An 18,058-nucleotide genomic window follows, 5' to 3' on the forward strand; every position below is an offset into this window, starting at 1 on the left:
GCATCGCTTTGCCTCCTCTTCCTCCTTTGGCACCGCTCTGCCTCACCTGCCTCTTCTTTGTCGTCAGCAACGCAAATGCCTAACTTGCCTCCTCTTAGCACCAACGCAGATGCAGAGTGGCATTGGAGGAGGTAGAGCGATGCGGCACCAACGCAGATGCCTTATCGCTCTGCCTCCTGATCGTCGATGTTCAAATCGACATCGGCAAGATCGACCATCGCATCGTTCTCATCGATTACCACCACAACAGCCACCCGCGGTGCCATCATCGTGAAATTACCTTTTGCTCATCGTTTTTGTGTTATTCATGCACGTGCTATCATGTGTTATAGCTTTCGTCAGTAAAGAGGATGACGTTAGGATAAATAGGGTTAAATGTTTCACTTTCATAACTATAGGAATTTCAATGTAAATTTTTTAAATATAGGGATCGGGATGCTAAAGAGGTCTAACTATAAGGGATAATATATAATTAGCCCGCTTGATGTTGCTGAAAATTGAATATTGAATGTCAGTGCTCTGCTGGATCTTTGTCAATAATAATTTTTGAACTTTTCTTCAATATGTGGGTCTGTTTAGCTTTAATTGCTATCTGGAGACACTCGGGGCTTGATTACTCTATTGCTATGAGGTTCTTTGGGTTGATTGGAGTTGTTGCAGTTTGATTTAGTCTGATATTAACACCTCCCTTGCAATTTTTGGAGACTTATATCTGCAAAGACCATCACTTTCAGTTCCTGATCCCTGAAGGTCTTTCGGAGTTGTACTCTGTTGGAAATAACTTTTAGTTGAGATGTTCTTTCATGGTTTTTCTTGAATGCAAGTTTGATTTAAATTTTTTTTTGAGAATTCGTAACCTCTGGCATAGTCTACTCTGCTTTTGGAATTTGGGAAAAAATCCAAATTAAGGTTTGAGGATTGTCTACTACTATTGCATATATCTTGCCTTTGAGGATTTTGGTTTGCAAAATAAGGTTTGACCACTAAAACGATTGAATGTTTGCTAGTGCGGATACTTTGCTTGAAGGAAACAGGCATCATGAACTGGAATTGGAGATTGAATGCGGATATGGGCTCGAACAACATGATCAAGTTGTCTACAAAGACATGGTAAATGGCATGAGAAACATGTTTTGATATTTGCTAGTGAATTTGTGTTGATGCCATGAGACCTATGAAAAATCATGTTATTTATCTTCGAAACTAAAAGTTGATGTGAGAAATACAAACATTATGTGGTTGGTTGCTGTTGTATTGTAGAGTGGCATTATATATCCCAAGTAACCCTGACCATGGTTAAGTTTGGAGCTGGAACCGAACTGGATTTGAACTCGAACCGGCTTCAACCAATGGTTCATCAATTCCAATCCGAATCGAATCGAAACAACTCAATTATTATTCTTGGTTTTTGAAAACCAGAATCAACAGTCCCTGCACTGAAAAATCAAAATCAAAATCAAAATCAAAATCTCTGACTCTGATCTGAACTGGTAATTTCCAAACTTTTAAAAAAATAACTTTCATTTAAAATTATAATTATTTTAATTAAAAATAATAATAAAAAACCGATGGTATGATCAGGAACTGAACCGGACCTTTGGTTCTTCAACCCTATGTGATTTGATTTCGGTTCCCAAACTTTAAGAACCAAAATTATCGATTCTAAAACGGAGACCAGATCTAAACCCAACCACAACACCTAGTCAAACATAAGTCACCTTTTATGCAAGGTAAAGAAACAGAGAACTCAAGGAAGATAGAATGTTCTCTTAAACAGAAAGTTACAGTGAATGCAAGCAACATCAAATCTAGCATGTCTTGAGTATCTCCATGTGAAACAGCATGCTGTTTTTTACACTTCCCCATAAGATATTAGCATTAGATGATAATAATGTACACATACATATCTATACACACTATAATCAGTCTACAAGTACAAAGCACCATCTCTGCTCGGCGCAGCAGTACAAGATCAGTACAAAGAAAGGAAACAATACAACACCATTTAGTAAAAACATACAAGATGAGGTCAAAAGGTAACAACTACGGGTGGCACGAGCATCTGGCTTAGGTATCAGTGCAAAGTTGCATACGAATGCATGCGTCTTTAGAATTTAGAACTCCGACTTGAGGAGCTTCGATCTAGGTTCTATGTTGACATACGAAAAAGGGTTCTCCTGTTCAACATGTATATAATCCTTTGTTTTCAGGACCTGCAAAAGAGAGAGTGCACACTAAGAAAAAGAAATATGGGGAAAAACTGCTGAGTGACAGATTTTTTTCACATGTGAAGTGCCAAAGGGCCTCAGTCACTACATGAATTGCAATTCAAGATATGAGAGCAGTAAAACAGAAAAGGCAAATTGAGTTTAGCAGTTTGCAAGATATTGGCATACCAAAGTCTCAAAGAACATCCTTGATGCTTCTTTGCGACTTCTTCCAGCTACGATGTGGTCCATAGCAAGGCTTTTTCTCACACGTCCGGATTCTCCCTCGAACAAATTTTTTAAGTATCTCGCAACACCTCTGAAATTTTTGTATGAAAACATCAGTTTATGCTCAGGGATTAACCACGATAAATATATACTAAACTAAAATAGAATCTACCTTGTCCTGGAAGACCAACCGCTATTTTCAAGTGATTGGGCCTCTTCAGGATTCAGTGCATCATCTGCTTCTTCATTATAGTCTGCTTCATCATCTGCATTAAGAAACTCTGACAAAAAACGAGCATAAGGTATAAGAGAAGTTAATGCCACCAGCCTGTATTATGAAAAGGCAAAATATTCTTTAGTTCGAAGCATCAAAGGGAAAGCTGACTATGATGGTTTTTTTAGCTCACAATAATCAAGATCAGATGAAGAGACAAAAGCAGCACAATATCAACTAATGTCGTCACTTGTTGACTCTATGAAATGTTGATTATCCATGTCAATAGTAGGTATCGGTGCTGTTAAATTAACTGTGCTACTAGATTCCATGATAAACACTGAACATAGTTAATTCCAGAACAATCTCTTCTTCTGTCCAGGAGATCTTTTCATGAACTCCCTTCCAAGCATCTACAGGAAAACTTCTAATCTTCTTATATACAGAAACCATTTGGAATAAAACACAGAGACCATGGCATCAAGTCTGAAGTATCTAAACAAAATTAGTTCAAATTCGAAGAAAGATCTTTCTTCCATGAGTTGGAATATTTTCCTAGAAATAAAACATATAAACTTGTAATATTTCTTATAAAAGTTTGGAGAATTTTTGCCATGTAGAACACTAAATGTAAGTGATTGACATTATTCTTCTAGTTCCTGCCATAGAAGAATTTTCAAATTATGGTGGACGACATCTTCACTCAAGAAGACATCTCAACAGAAAAAAAGGGATGAAGTATCAATAAACATGGATCTTATAAGGTCGGGGAGACCAAGTATAACCTCAACTTGAGATTCTATGGTTGCTGACAGCAGGATAGTTCCATCTAATGTTTTTACAAGTAAGATGTAGCTGTACCCATCAACATGAAATGGGAAATACTAATACAACAAACATATTACTACAGCTAATCCACTTTATCATAAAAGAATAATGGCATTTTTGTTCTTCTGAGAAACTATTGAAGGTTACAGGTACCTTTGTGCCCTATTTGGTCAATCATCTCTCAAAATTAAGAACTGATTTGTTAGAAATTCTGAGAGTAATGAACTTAATCACAGCAAGAAAAGACAAAATATGGGACCAATAAATTCTGAGGTTACAGGTTTCTTTTCTCACTTCGTTCTAGACGTTAGGGACAGTAGAAGTGCTTCAGATTATCCCCCACTACTTAAAAAGCAAAAAGACACAAGAATATATGGGGAACTGTTATGTGCTATATTAATTAGGGATTATCCTTTATATGATAGAATGGTGTATGGCAATAACTTCTTATACTTAATTTAAGCAGTCATTTGAAGGTCATGCATCAGAAACACAGTTTTCCTTTTCATAGTAAAATTATAAAAAAAAAGAGTATGAAAACGTGCTGCAAATTAAATAAGAAGAATACCTGTACCATTGCCACCAATTGCACTGCAAAAGTCCTGCAAATGGAAACATGTCAATATATAGAAGTATAAAATTCAGGTGCAGCAAAAGAACACTTACAACTTGCATATATGGTTACTGGCAGCAATAGTGTAAAAATTTATTCAATCATACAGGAAGACCCACTGCAGGACATGTGACAGGCTTCGAGCATGCCACAGGTTTGCACAATGTCAAGAAGCTTTCAGAATTCCCATTGCAAGATATGAATTGAAGCTAAAAATATTTTCACTGAGAACTGGAAAAATATAAACAATTCATGACTTCTACAATTTTTAATATTAGCTAAGTCGAGAACTTACACTACACTCTTTTGCAGTGTTGAAGTCCACGGGGCTTTCTCCACTGCCGGCAAGGTTAAATTCCAGCAAACAAGAATTTTCTCCCACTAATGAAGGAATATTTTGGATGTCACTATTTGGTTTGAGCGAGGATACACCAGCTATCTCAGATCCTTCTGAAAAGCTAATATCGGGAATAGAAACTTCTTTATTATCCATAACTATGTGTGCAATAGCTTCATTCTCCACTCTGTTACCAAGTTGACCTTCTTTTTCCTGCATAGCCTTGTCAGTTGGTTCACCAACTTCCTGGATCATATCCTGGGAAGAACTCACATCCAGCATGACAGTTAATCTACCTTCTGGCAAATTTTCATCAACTTGAGGTAAACAGCTATCTAGTGTAGAGACCAACGAATGACTACATTCATTCTCTATTTCAAAACAAGCATCTTGAGGGTCACTTGGAATTACCACATCCACCGAACCCCTCTCCTCCATGGCTGATGCATCTGTAGCAGCACATTCAACTTCAACATCGATCATGGTATCACTATCCAAAACTGCAGGCATTTTCTTATCAACTGACCTACCTTCAGGATCATTCTCACCAGTAGCTAAGCCATCAGCAGGAGCTTTATCATTTCTTTCCCGTTCATTTATATCTGTTGGACATGGTGTATTATTGCCTAAAGCCTCAAGTTGAGGTAGGCCAGCTCGGGATTGTAAATGTTCTTGAGCATCACTGTTATAAGCAATCATGCTACTCCCAACTTCAGTTGACACAGATACACCAGGTGATTCCTGTCTTCCAAAACCAGTGCTATTTGGCACTGTTGGATCAGCTGTTTCTTTCTCATCAGCTTCCCTGATGATGCCTGACCTTCTAGAATAGTTGGATTCTTTCAACAGCTCTGCACAAGAATTGAGGTGGTCTGCTACATAATCGTATACTTGAGAGTGCAGGGCACTCAGCTCCACAGACATACCTGGAAGTAGAATATACGTGTCAAGCCTACATACCGATGGAAGGATGGCATGATTATAAAGACATGAAACAAGATTGCAAATACAACTGATGACACAGAGTTAATCAACAGCATCAACTCTGTATCAGAAAAACAAGAAATCAGAAGAACATCATCGAAAAGAAGCTAAAAAGATCAAATAGGTCAATACTTCATAATTGTTAAAACGGATGAACCCAATGCATGAGTTGCGAGTTGGGAAGGACTAACGTATGCAACCTTCTCTACATTTAAAAATGTAGAGTTCGATATTTTATGATATTCTTCTTTTTCCTAAAATGAATTAGGTATGCTTCAACTTACCTAACATGAAAATGACTAAAAGCAATTGGCAACGATGAACAACTGAGCCTAGAAGTGCTCTCGGTATGAAACAACTGAGATGAGAAGCACTCTTCATAATTGGACTTTGTGGTTGCCATTACTCCATTTGGGTAAGACCAGGGAGTAACTGCAGAAATAGCTCGAGGCTAGTGAAAGCTGAAGTTGCATAATACAGATTCAATGCTTCCATTTAATTCAAGTTCGGCTACTAGGCTGTCTCAGTTTGGCTTCGGTCAAACAGTTTGATTCCAATTTTTAAAAAACCGAAGTGTAAAAAAGAACCCCAACTGATTCGAGATAATAAGCAACAAGAAATAACAAAATTAATTCACATAAAGGACCTATTAAGAGATGACAACAAACTGAAAGAGCAACATGGTGAATAGAAGGGATGACTTATAGAAACAGATGTAGTGGGCATAATCAGTGGATAATTACAATAACAATGTGCAGTGAGATGCTTGTTGGTCTTTCAGGCAGATTCACAAATTTTCCGCTTGTAGAATGAATAGATAATTGACGAGTGTGGTCCTATGAGAAAATGTATACATGCCCAAAATCATCAACAAACAGGTGGATGAGTGCCTATAATACTAGGTGAAAAAAGAAATATACATGGTTGTATTTACCTGATGTTACAAAGAAGGTTTAATAAATGGATGCAAGTTTGCTGTTAAGTGAATAATTCCAAAATTCCTGATCTCAGCTAATAAAATTAGCTAAACCAGATGAACTTGAGACATCGCTCTACTAAAGTTTATGATTGGTCTGTTGTAGTCCACCCACAAATAACTTGCAGTAGAACTAATGTCAAAAGTTATCAATTCAACTTTCCAAGCTTTTTAAACCATCCTTGGACATGACTTTATAATAAATAGAATTTATCATATGCTCCACAAAGGTAAATTAGAGCACCCAAATTCCAAGTTTGATAGTGTTAGAAAGAAAGGGAAAAAATACACATAAATATCTTGGCATTCATCAAACAAATTTAAGCATATAAAGAAATTGCTCCAACAAATAAATGATGCCTTTTAAGTTGTGTGTAAGTCACAGATAACATAAATCAATAAGCCAAAAAAAAAAGCTAACCAGTAGTAATAGGTTCAATGAAAATTTCATCATCTGCAGAACTTTTCTGAATCATCCAAATTTCAGGATGTGTACAGGGTGCTTTCCTTCGTACTCGTCGTATATCTTCAGTGTGCATTAGCTGTTGCCGAATTGCACTATAATAGGCAAAAGAAAGTTTCATCACATTGCATCAACACAAGTAGCAGCTCCAAAGAAAAAATGAAAAGAGCATAGGGTGACATTTTTCATAGTGACAACCAAAAAGATGAGGAACTCAAATATTCAAAAACAAGAACTTTTAAGGATAGTTTCCTTATTTCAACTAGTAAAGGCTTGCCCTCAGTAGTTCCCCTACTTTGTATGGGAAGATCAAGAAAAACACAAGCCTTCTTCTAAGGATAAGTTGAACTCAATCAGATGACACTAGCTGCAAAATCTCTCAGACTTACATGGGGTTTAAGGTGCGATGTCCTGATGGCTTAAACAAAAGGTTCCAATCATGGAAGCAAATTGTAATGGTAAGGACAACAACAATACTGAAATGTGGAGATAAAAAAGAAAGATGCATACTCAGCATGTAAGACTGTAATATCATCCAACAGCACTTTCTTCAGCATGCCTAATTTGGGCGTTGCTCTAGGCCGTTTTAGAGAAGTTGCTTTTGGCAGAGGTGGAGTGGGACCAATCCTCAAGAGTGGAGTCCTCTTTCCTACTGAAAAAATGACCAAAATAATTAAGTAAAAAAATGAGGGATTTATAGTATATTCACATGCAAGATTGTTATCTTGGATCCAAATAGATGAGAAGAAAACAATTTATTAGTACTTAAGTAATCAATTTAGAAAGTGAACACAACATGCAAGCCAAAAGAATTCTTACCTAATATAGATGCTAACAAATCATCGTCATCAGGAATAGATTCTGTGCTTCTTCTAAATGGTTTTCTGCCAGACATTTTGGCTGAACTACCATTTGGCAGAACTAGTGCACTGTCTATTAGGTGGCGTTTCCTACCAGAGAGACTGGAAATTCTGCCAACGCTTCCATCAGACTCGGTAACTCCCTTATCTACAGTTAGCTGACTTAATTCTTTTGCCTGGTCAACATCACTTGTCGGAGCTAAAAGCATCTTTTCAGGACTTGAAGAACAGTTCAACCGATCCAACTCAGTATCTTTCGAAGAAAGGTCAACAGATATCTCATTTGTGTTGCCAACTACAGGGACAGATCCTGTCAAATATGTTCCTGACATGTTATGCACATGGACTGAAGCACTAGAAACATGATAATCTATATATGAAAATCATAACAGCTTAGACTTCCCAATTTATGGAAAATGCAAACAAAAGAGAGCCAAGTAAACAAACAAACCTTGATTCTCGATACATTCAATACTATGCAGTGCCTTCTCTCTCAGTGGCATTTGTGAAGGGACACAAAGATCTTCAAGAGAAGCTTCTGGAGCATCTTGTACTGGTTCTAAATTCTCTAAAGAATGTGTATTCGCTTGATTTGATTCTGAACTAGAAGCTCTCAAATGAAGACTTGTTTGTGGGCAAGGGTCAACAACTACTTCAAGGTCTTGATTACTTGATGGCTGAGCTTCAACCCCAAGTGAACTAATTTTGGTAGATGAGGTCACTGCAGGTGCCAATAGATTTTCAGTTGATGCTTCAGAAGTTGCAGTTACAACTCCAGTCTCAACTGGAGACTTGTCTTGAGGAACTTCAGAATTAGATGCTTCTAAAGAACAACTGGAAGATACCAAGCCCTCCATCTGAGATATATCAGGAAATGTGTTCTCTCCATTTTCAAGGTTCTGATCGTCACATGACAGATCTTTTGCTTCTTTTGCAACAAATTTAATCTGAAAATCATCTGTGCTCTCCTGTTCACAATGCTCACCCAGTCCAGCTATTTGTTGTGCTTCTTCCAACAAAACTGTAGGAGAGGATACCACTTGTGGAACATGTGCTAACTCAGGCTCCATCATTGACATGTGTATGAGGCCACCATCAGTCTTCAAGTCTTCTTCACCAAATGAAGGTGAATGTTTTATGTGGGGACTCAGAGCAGGACTTTCAGGTATAGGGGTTGAAATAGCCTCTCCCATCAATCCAGGAGTAAGTGGAGCATGAGCACAATATGTTGATTCCAGATTTGGAACATCAGCAATAGAACTATGACCAATTTGGTCAACATTATGATCGTTGGGGGAAAATGCTTCATTGAGATTAGAAGTCTGGATGTTGTAGCCTAGCCAATCAGAAGATATGTCATTCTTCCCCGTAATTTGAATATTTGAATATTTATAACAATTATATATCATGATAATTAGAAAGTTTACAAAGGTCCATTGGAATTTCAACTTAGTACCTTTAACAGAACCTCCTTCGTCTTTATCAATACCCATCTCTGTGACAAGCATGGAAGATGAAGATTGACCCTGAAGCATGCTGCTAAAACAAGCATATAGACATTAATGGAACATAATCAGACATACTGAATGACAGACTGAAAAACCAAACTATATGGATAATATCAGCTATTGATATAACATGAAAACTCAACAACAGCCATTTTACAAGCACCACCATCTGAAGTGAAGAAAACATAAAAACTGTCTCAACTGATAAATACACCAAATATAGCTAAAAATGAAATTGGAAATAGACTTTGGAATATGAGAAGTAATCGCCAATTCGTGCAAAACATCAATAAAAGGTTGGTTAGTGCATGATACTCCTGCTGATACAGGATTTGGGAGGCTTAATGTACGCAACCTTGCTTCTATTTCTTCATAGAGAGTCTATTTTCGACACTCGCACACCTCTATTTTTGAGACTCAAACATAGGTTTCTGCTATAAATTTATTTTCAAGGGGCTTTTGTACATAACCCTCTACTTTGTCCAATATAAAGAATCCTTGCCTATTATTTATGCTTAGCCCCTAAAAAAATCCATAAAGCTACCTTACCATCAAATTCGGATATTAAAGAAGGAATAAAATGAGAACTTCTAAAACTAAGTTCGCTAGAATGGAAATATTATCAAAATGACAGGATCAAATCAAGAATCAAATCAAAATGAAGCGAATTTAGAACCAGATGACAGGATACTCAAATCATATTGAAGGCTTTGAAGCATTTTGAAGACTTGTTTGTGGGCAAGGGTCAACCAAATGGGTAGTATAACTAAGTTCTCTAATTGTTATTATCAAAATGACAGTTCTGAAGCAATCTATAGCATACCAGAATGGAAATATTAGAGGCTTTCATGCATTTTATCAACCAAACAAACAAATGATAGAGGCTGATCATAACAGGCTGTTCACTACTCATAACAGCACATGGTTTTGAGATGCATCTATACTGGCTTAAGGGCAGGGTACAACTAGCAAGGTGGTGATTTCAAACTGTTTCAATGGTGTAAAGGAGGTTTAGATAATGGATAATTGAGGTAATGGCACAGATGGAGGTCTAGATGATGGAATTCTGAAGTAATGATATCTTTATGTAATCAAGAGTGTGCAAAATTAAGCCATTGGCAGTAGCACTCTCGCCCTTGGGACACCAACAAGGTCCATGTCTACAACCTAAACTTAGTGCCTAGAATTGCAGGTCCAGCATGATAGTGTTTTTTATGTTAATTGAAAGGTTAATACTGTTTGTAGCCACAGCCACCAAACACAGAGAGAGAAAGAATGCATTGATAGTGTTTTTTTTCTTTTGTTATATACAAAAATTCCTACTTGAAAATATTGCTGCACAAAGATCAGAAAAGTAATCCATCAAACAACATAAGCTAGGTTTTTTTTATAGCCAGGACAAAATTAACTTCAAAGGAAAAAACCTGATTAACATTCAGCAAAGTGAACATTAAGGGATGATGGTCACTGATGGATGATAAATAGAAAAGGCAGAGATAGAGGATGCAGATAAACATGTAAAACCCATGGGTTAAAAGAAAGTTTACCACTCGTCTGAGCCTGCAACTGAAGTATGCTCATGCGAGGGATGCTTATCTAAGAACAAGTCCTGCAACTAATGAAGAGGAAAATAAATTAGTTAAAAGCCAACACTTCAAATGTGCATGATAGATATAGAGACATCAGAGGTTAATTGCATTCTTCAGGGCTCCCTGGTGCAGCCTTTCATTAACTTAATTATCCTCTAAATAATAATTTGGATCACAATGAATTTCCATCACAGGAACTTTGATTGCCCTGTCAGTTTGCAGCTCAATAGATCATAATTTATTAGCTTTCTGCAATTTGGTAACATACACTATACAACAATAACAACAAAGCCGAAAGTCCCAACTAGTTAGGGTCAACTTAGTAACATACACTATAAGTAAAACAAATTGTTATTGTCAAATTTATCAATAGTTTAATTCCCTCGTACCCCTCCGTCTATAAAAACTTTTTGGAGTATCAGTGGACATAGATAACCAGGAAGGCTACATTTAAGAGTAGCATCATTACACTATCATAGGTACAATAAAAACTAAAGCTGACCTAGTGTTTTGCCTTTATGTTTGAATAATCATAAAAAATGTCTTTCATTTCACTGTGTCCAAATGTTTCAGTAGAATAATCAATAGTATATTGCATGCATAAGCACATAAACGAACAATGTTTATAGAGACTAAAGATGAGAAGCAACTGCACAAAACATCATAGCACCCTGCAGAGTCCTGATGTAAGAAAGCAACTGCATATTGCTAAGAATTCAATATAAGCCAGGAGCTTGCATCTGAAGATGTTGCAACATCATGTTTTACCCATTTTGCAAAAAAAAGTCTAGAAAAGCACAACTCTGATATTAACCGGGCAGTTTATTTTCATCAATTTGTGATTTCCAGCTTTATCGAGGGTGTCATACTCCAGAACTCCCAATCTTGTCATATCTACTATTACAGATTATCCTAATATTATTTAGTGGATTTTATGAATTTGATGGGTTCTTAATTTTTTTAACTCGAGAAAATCAATTTTTTAATACTACTTGTTTTATTCACATCTTTTTGATTTCCTATTTTTCAAACCTGTTTTGGTTTAACTGCCTTACCAGCCTTTGGTAGTAACTTTGGGTCCATATGGGACACACTTCCGAGGCCAATGACACATGGGCAAATTTGTTGAATGATAGAAACAACTAGCTTTTGGACACATTTGAGAGTAGGTTTTCCTAGTATAAATTTCCCTACCTCCTTATGGCATACCCACTATGACTTACCTAGCCATGATGGGAGTTGATAAGGAGGCCCTCATAGGACCATTTGTTAAAGCCATCTCTAGCTCCAAAAAAGGTAAGGTAAGAGACACGGCAAGCCAAAACAAGATTGAGGAATTAGGATAAAAATTTATGCAAAAGGTAAAAATTCAATAACAAAAACATCTTGCATTTGTTAATGAGAACAAAATTCTTCTTGCACCCCTTACAGTACAGGCTTAAGACTCATTGCATTGCTGATTGTTTCCATCAGCAAAAACTGAAAATATAATGATATGCACAAGTGCAAAGCATAAATACAAGTGGTGGAACTTACTTCATCAATGTCTAAGCCAATCTGAGAATCAATTCCATCACCAAATCTTTCTGTAATAACAAACTTAATAAATAAGGTTCAACCTACTTGCAACGAGAAGCATGAAATTAAACTGCAGATGTGTTAAGTGCTCTGACTAGATAACAGACCATCAGATCCAAATTGCATAGATGAAAACTCCATGCCACCAACAGTATCTTGAAGTGTAATCTGCTCTTTTGTACTGACATGGTGGTCAACAAAGTCACTGCCAAAACATAAGTCAAACTCGTAAAGGACCAGAAATGTCAATTCCAGCATGCTGACAACTCCATCATCATAATCATAAATAAAAAAATTAGAACTGTGCATATATGCAATACTAAAAGCAATGTCAAGTACAGACCCACTATCAGGCAGCTCAAAATCATCGAGATGAAAAGTTTCAGGTAAGGTTATTGAATGATAAGGAGCAGTTGATTCTTCTGGGGGAAGATCTACTGCTGCTGATCTGAAGGCCTGTTTTATCTTGAGCAAAGCCTCACTGCAATCATGGAAGAGATAGTTCACCTTCCTAGAATATATTCTCACCACACCTAGCAGAAGATGGCTAGATAACCGAAGTGCAATTGGGACATCAGGACAAAGAATTGAATCTGCATGGCAAATTAAAAGAAAAAGATATTAAGGAAACAAGAGAAATAACTTATTAAAGCTAAGTTTGGAAAAAGTATCATATAAATGCGGCAAGAAATCATTAAGGCTGCTTCAATCATGCAATTACTACTATCTTTAAATTTACAGATTCTATGAAATTTATAAGCTATCTTATAATACATGGTTGCACTAATTTCAAGAAGCAACTAATTTTTGTTGTGTCATTGGAGAAATAGGTTGCTAACTAATATTCCAAAATAAACACACAATGGATAATCAAAATCTAATAATTGCTAAACCTAAGAATTTGTAATGTCATTGGAGTTTGTTGTGTCAAACTCCAACTTTGAAAATCTGATTATTAATTGCTAAACATAAGAATTTAACAAGTAACTGTATTCTGTTTTTGTTTTATGGCTACTCGGTGTTTTGCAAGCGAAAATTTAGTTTAAATTTATTTATGTTGCTCAAGTGTGAACATATGTAAGCAGCGGAATTTTCAATCTCTTCCTTGAACTTAATCTGTATGGCACACACACACCATGGACGTGATATTTATTTAAGCTCCAAAGAAGAATTTAATATAGCTGCAGGTTCTTCCACAGTTCCACCAATTAAGTGCCAAACTTCACCCAATGTGCATCAACATGTATCTAGGTCAACTTGATGCTAATAATATAAAAACAAAAAATGTAACTCTTTGACCGTCGTTAGTATGGGCTATTCTCAATCTTGATCTACATTAGTAGATTTAGGTCAGGGTCGAACGATTTGTAAACCTTGTTTTCTTTTTCGTGCATAGAAGAAGCTAGACTTCTTGTGATGTCAAATATACCTTTAAAACACTTTTGTATATATCCTTTGTTAAGAATATTTACCTAAAACTTAACTTTTAGCAAAGGTACAATTTTTCTAATTACCCCTATATTTTCTGTTTTTATTTTTTATGTTCATTAGAGCCAACCAATTCCTACCAATCCTGATCCTGGATCCCTGAATCAACCATCCCAATCCCAATAATGGGAAGCTTTGGTATCAACATAAAGTTCAGAAAGTCAATGCCCATCCAACACATCAAAATCATATAAAGTTATGAACATCTTAAACAAAAAATAGTGATGCTCAGATTTGTACAAGTAGGCAATTTTAATATATATATCTGATCATAAAATGGTTGAGATAAAAACTATAAATTGTTAAATGCCTATTGAAGGGGATAAGGAGTGCACAATTCAAAGATGTTTCCCCTCTTAATTATTGTGATATTTTTCAATTATCAAGTTGAAGAAAATCATTTTTGAAATTACCAATATTGTTTTGTTATACACGTCTTGGAAAAATCAATCATAATTTCATGCATAGTTTTCAAATATTCAAGATCAGGCAACAGATAGCCTAATGTTCCAGCACTAGCTTAGGCTTGTAGGCCATTGCAAAGGCAATTATTTCCTGAGCAAATTATTATAGATATGTTTGCTGCAACTTCATACACACACACACCCCCCCCTAAAACTAGCATCCATCACATACTTAGCACTTAATGAGCATGAACATTTGTGGAAAGTTGTATGATATAAAAACATGATAAAAAGGGAACTCACTGATACAAAATATCAGAAGGATGGCATGAACGTTCTTCGACTAGCACAACATAACAACAGTTCACAGCTTGAAATTATCATTCTTATATAATACATGCTTTGCCCTATGTGCACAATTGTACATGTGTACATAAACCAGCCCAAGCTCAGGTGTCCTTACTTTTGTCTATTACCTACATGATAGATAGCCAAGCAACCACACAACTTTTGTAATTCATGTTCACGCATAACAAATAAACATGGAGAAGTACCATATAACCAAAATAGCTGCTGCCCATTCCTTTTCTCCACCTAAATTCTGAATCAATTTGAATAAGCACAAACAAAAATCTTAATGGACAGTATTTCTGTTAAAATACCAAAAATCAGAATCTTTTACTGCATCTATATGGACTTGCCTACATTTCATACATGTTAAATACCAGAATAAGTTTATCAAAGTTTTACTTTCTTTTCTAATTTGTCTCAATATTTCTACAATTTAGTCATGATCACATGAACACAACCACCACACCAACCTGTCGGCTCATTTTAATTTAAAGCAGCTGCTAACAAAGGTTTAGTTTAGTCAAATATTAACTTGATTCTTATATCAAAAAGAAAATTATCAAATATTAATTTCATTCTTATAGAACAAAGAAAATTTGTAGCCACAGTTGTTAGCTTTGCCTAGCAAAGAGAAATGACATATAAGATGTTTTGATTCATTCGATATGAAAATCTCACATTAAAAATGAGCTACTTCATAGTAATCGAACACATCTAAACTTTCAATACCCTCCTAGTAAGATGAAGCATACCAATAGCCATCCAAAAAATGCGTTTAAGGCATATTTCTCATGTAGCCCACTCTACATAGTTGATGTTCCCTAAGGAGAGCTCTAGTAGCTGAACCCAAATGGTCGGCACATTATGGTTTGTTGCTGTTATTCTTATACAGACATGCATACATGGGCAAGGATATAGACACATCAACAGGTTCTCTATTGTAGCCTTCATAAATTGAGATGAAAACATTATGTTAGCATGTGCTATGAGATTAAACTGGTAGGAGATTAAATGCTATTAATAAGCATAACTCACCACAAACCTAATATATTCAAGGTTACTTATATACAATCAGATCATTCGGTAAGATTACTTAATGTAAGAGGAAAAAAAAATTTAACACTCATCAACTAGGATGAACAAGTTTAGCACAACCACAATGTATGAGCAATAAAGCCATGAATGGCAAGATTGTAGATGAATCCCAACAAAAGTACAAATTTGGTCATAACAAACAAAAAATAATGATAATGCTCATGTAAGAGGATAAAATCCAGATCATTAAATGCCGGGGTGCATCGCTAAATTAGGTACCAGAGATGTAAATTATGATCAGTGTGAACTGTCCAAAATGGATGGCAGAATCTTCCTTAAGCAGAGACATTAATATCCCAGTCAACAATGTACTGTGTCCTAGTTTTCCTAGGTGACAGTATTAAGACTGGCAGATACAAGAGGCTACATCCAAACCCTATCATATCAATGCTGATATCAGTTGGTACCTCCATCATACCAGTGTCCAAATCAAAGAACAGAAATAAATTTCAAAAATTCAAAACTTTTGTGTGCTTGAGAAAACAATGTGAGTCACAGACAAACCAAACACCAACTTTTGGGTCTTATTACTCTACTTCACCACTGAAAAACCAGATGCCTCTGGGGATTACTTCACTAATTTAAGGTGGAATAGCAATGCAACAGGATTAAACACAACTGAAACAAGTTAAACTCAAAAGATTAACAAGCAGAAGTCTAAGAAATTGAAGAATTACAAGATACCGACCTACAGAGACACCAATATCAGTATCTGCCACCTGATTCTTCCTCAGCTTCCGTTCCAAATGCGCCGCAATCCATATGGTCCCTAGCGGCCCCTTCTTGGCCAAAATAAACTGAGAATAGAACATTTTACTCCTCCTCCGCTTCCAGAAAACCCTAGAAGCCCGTAGCAAGCTCCCTCCGAAGATCAATCGCCCCAATTCAAAGCATTCTCACAACCCTAAGGCCCGCAGCTCCCACCAAAACGAGCGCCAAGATCCGAGCTTTTTCGAAACCCCAGCTGCCCCAGCACCTCGGAGTTGCCCAAGACTCCACCTTTCGCCGATTCCGACAGCAGGAACCGAACTCGAGCTCCAGAATCACCAATCTTCACATGCGGGCGCGTCGACCATGGAGCCCATCAGAACTTGACGTTTTGAAGCCCTAAAACCGATGAAAACCATTGGCGGGATCTTAAAAACGGGAGGGCTCGAACGACGGATCCGTACGGGTCCGGATCGAAGGGATAGAATCATAGAACTCGACGGAATGACAGAGAAACGCAACACTAAAAGGCCAAAGGGAAAAGAGAACACTGCTTTCGGCTTTTGGAGTCCGGTGGAGTGCTCTCGGATTACCAACGAGCAATGATAGCGAGAAAGTATCGTGTCGGTCTCTCCACATCTCGTGATCTAACGGCTGAAAGTGACTTTGATGCTCATACGGCGCGTTGTACGCCATTAGATATAAGCGTGGGAGATATCGCGAGGATTAGACGACGGCCACTTGGACATGACGCGGGTTTTTAGTTATGACAGTCTCGAAGGGGCAATTTAGTCATTTGGCGATGCATGGACTCGAACTTGACACAAGATTCTATCCAATGAGAAATCTCCACGTTTACACGAGCTTTATGATGGGTTCGTTGGCACGTGCACTGCACACGAGTATAACACATATTTAAAGCAAATTAAATATATAGACATTTTATAATTAATTTTACCAATCATAAAAATCAAAGGAGAACATCTATGGGGTATGAAAGGCTTATATGCGTATTTTAGAACTTTTGAGGGGTTTTTCTTTTTGCTTTTTTTTTCTCAATTTATTCTTTTGCTTAATTTAATTTTTATGATAACTTCAATAAGTTTACAAGTGTTATATATATATATATATATATATATATATATGTGATCCATGCATAATATCATGAAAAAATATCTAAAAGAGTGAAATTTAGATATTTGCACTATGTCGAAGTAAAGAACCCTGGCATATATTTTTGGAACGGATTCCATTTTGTTTGGAAAATATTCTATTTTGAGAGATTTGAAAAAGCATTATCTCGTTCAAAGGTTTTATCTGTCATTTCTTAACGTATTTCTTTACATAAAGACTCAATTTTTTTCCCTCTTTTCAGATGGTAAATATTTCTTAAAACATGGAATATGAATCAAACTCATATTTGAATTGAAACTAAGATACCGATGCAAGTTCTTCCAAAATTGACTCTTTATTTTTCTGTTAGAGGTATTGCAGAAATGTCTACGATCGAATAAATAGCTATACGAACGAATGACTCAGATCGAATTGGAAAACATAAAGATTTGTATAAGTTATATATTTTGTCACTACTTTGTGAAAAATCTTTAGGTATGAATATATTAGATAC

At 36.3% G+C, this 18,058-nt stretch overlaps 1 protein-coding gene across 3 annotated transcripts; it reads right to left on the bottom strand.

Moving 5' to 3' along the window:
* Positions 1-1,846: 1,846 nt before the first annotated feature.
* LOC135643191 (sister chromatid cohesion 1 protein 4-like) lies at positions 1,847-16,991 on the bottom strand. Of its 3 annotated transcripts, XM_065159874.1 has the most exons (16): positions 16,412-16,680; positions 12,729-12,978; positions 12,493-12,590; positions 12,344-12,393; positions 10,766-10,833; positions 9,167-9,249; positions 8,162-9,046; positions 7,670-8,020; positions 7,361-7,502; positions 6,809-6,945; positions 4,958-5,353; positions 4,386-4,876; positions 4,046-4,079; positions 2,608-2,716; positions 2,397-2,526; positions 1,909-2,213 (listed from the first exon to the last, which is right to left on the bottom strand). In XM_065159874.1, exons 1-16 carry the CDS (start codon positions 16,533-16,535, stop codon positions 2,115-2,117), a joined length of 3,447 nt encoding a protein of 1,148 aa, XP_065015946.1. In that variant the 5' UTR covers positions 16,536-16,680; the 3' UTR covers positions 1,909-2,114. The 3 variants fall into 3 exon arrangements, with proteins under 3 accessions (XP_065015945.1, XP_065015946.1, XP_065015944.1); XM_065159873.1 differs by having other exon boundaries at positions 1,847-2,213; positions 4,386-5,353; positions 9,167-9,246; positions 16,412-16,991; XM_065159872.1 differs by having other exon boundaries at positions 4,386-5,353.
* Positions 16,992-18,058: the final 1,067 nt, after the last annotated feature.

The sequence above is a fragment of the Musa acuminata genome, chromosome BXJ3-7 (genome assembly GCF_036884655.1).
Source record: "Musa acuminata AAA Group cultivar baxijiao chromosome BXJ3-7, Cavendish_Baxijiao_AAA, whole genome shotgun sequence".
In the NCBI taxonomy this organism is placed as follows: Eukaryota; Viridiplantae; Streptophyta; class Magnoliopsida; order Zingiberales; family Musaceae; genus Musa; species Musa acuminata.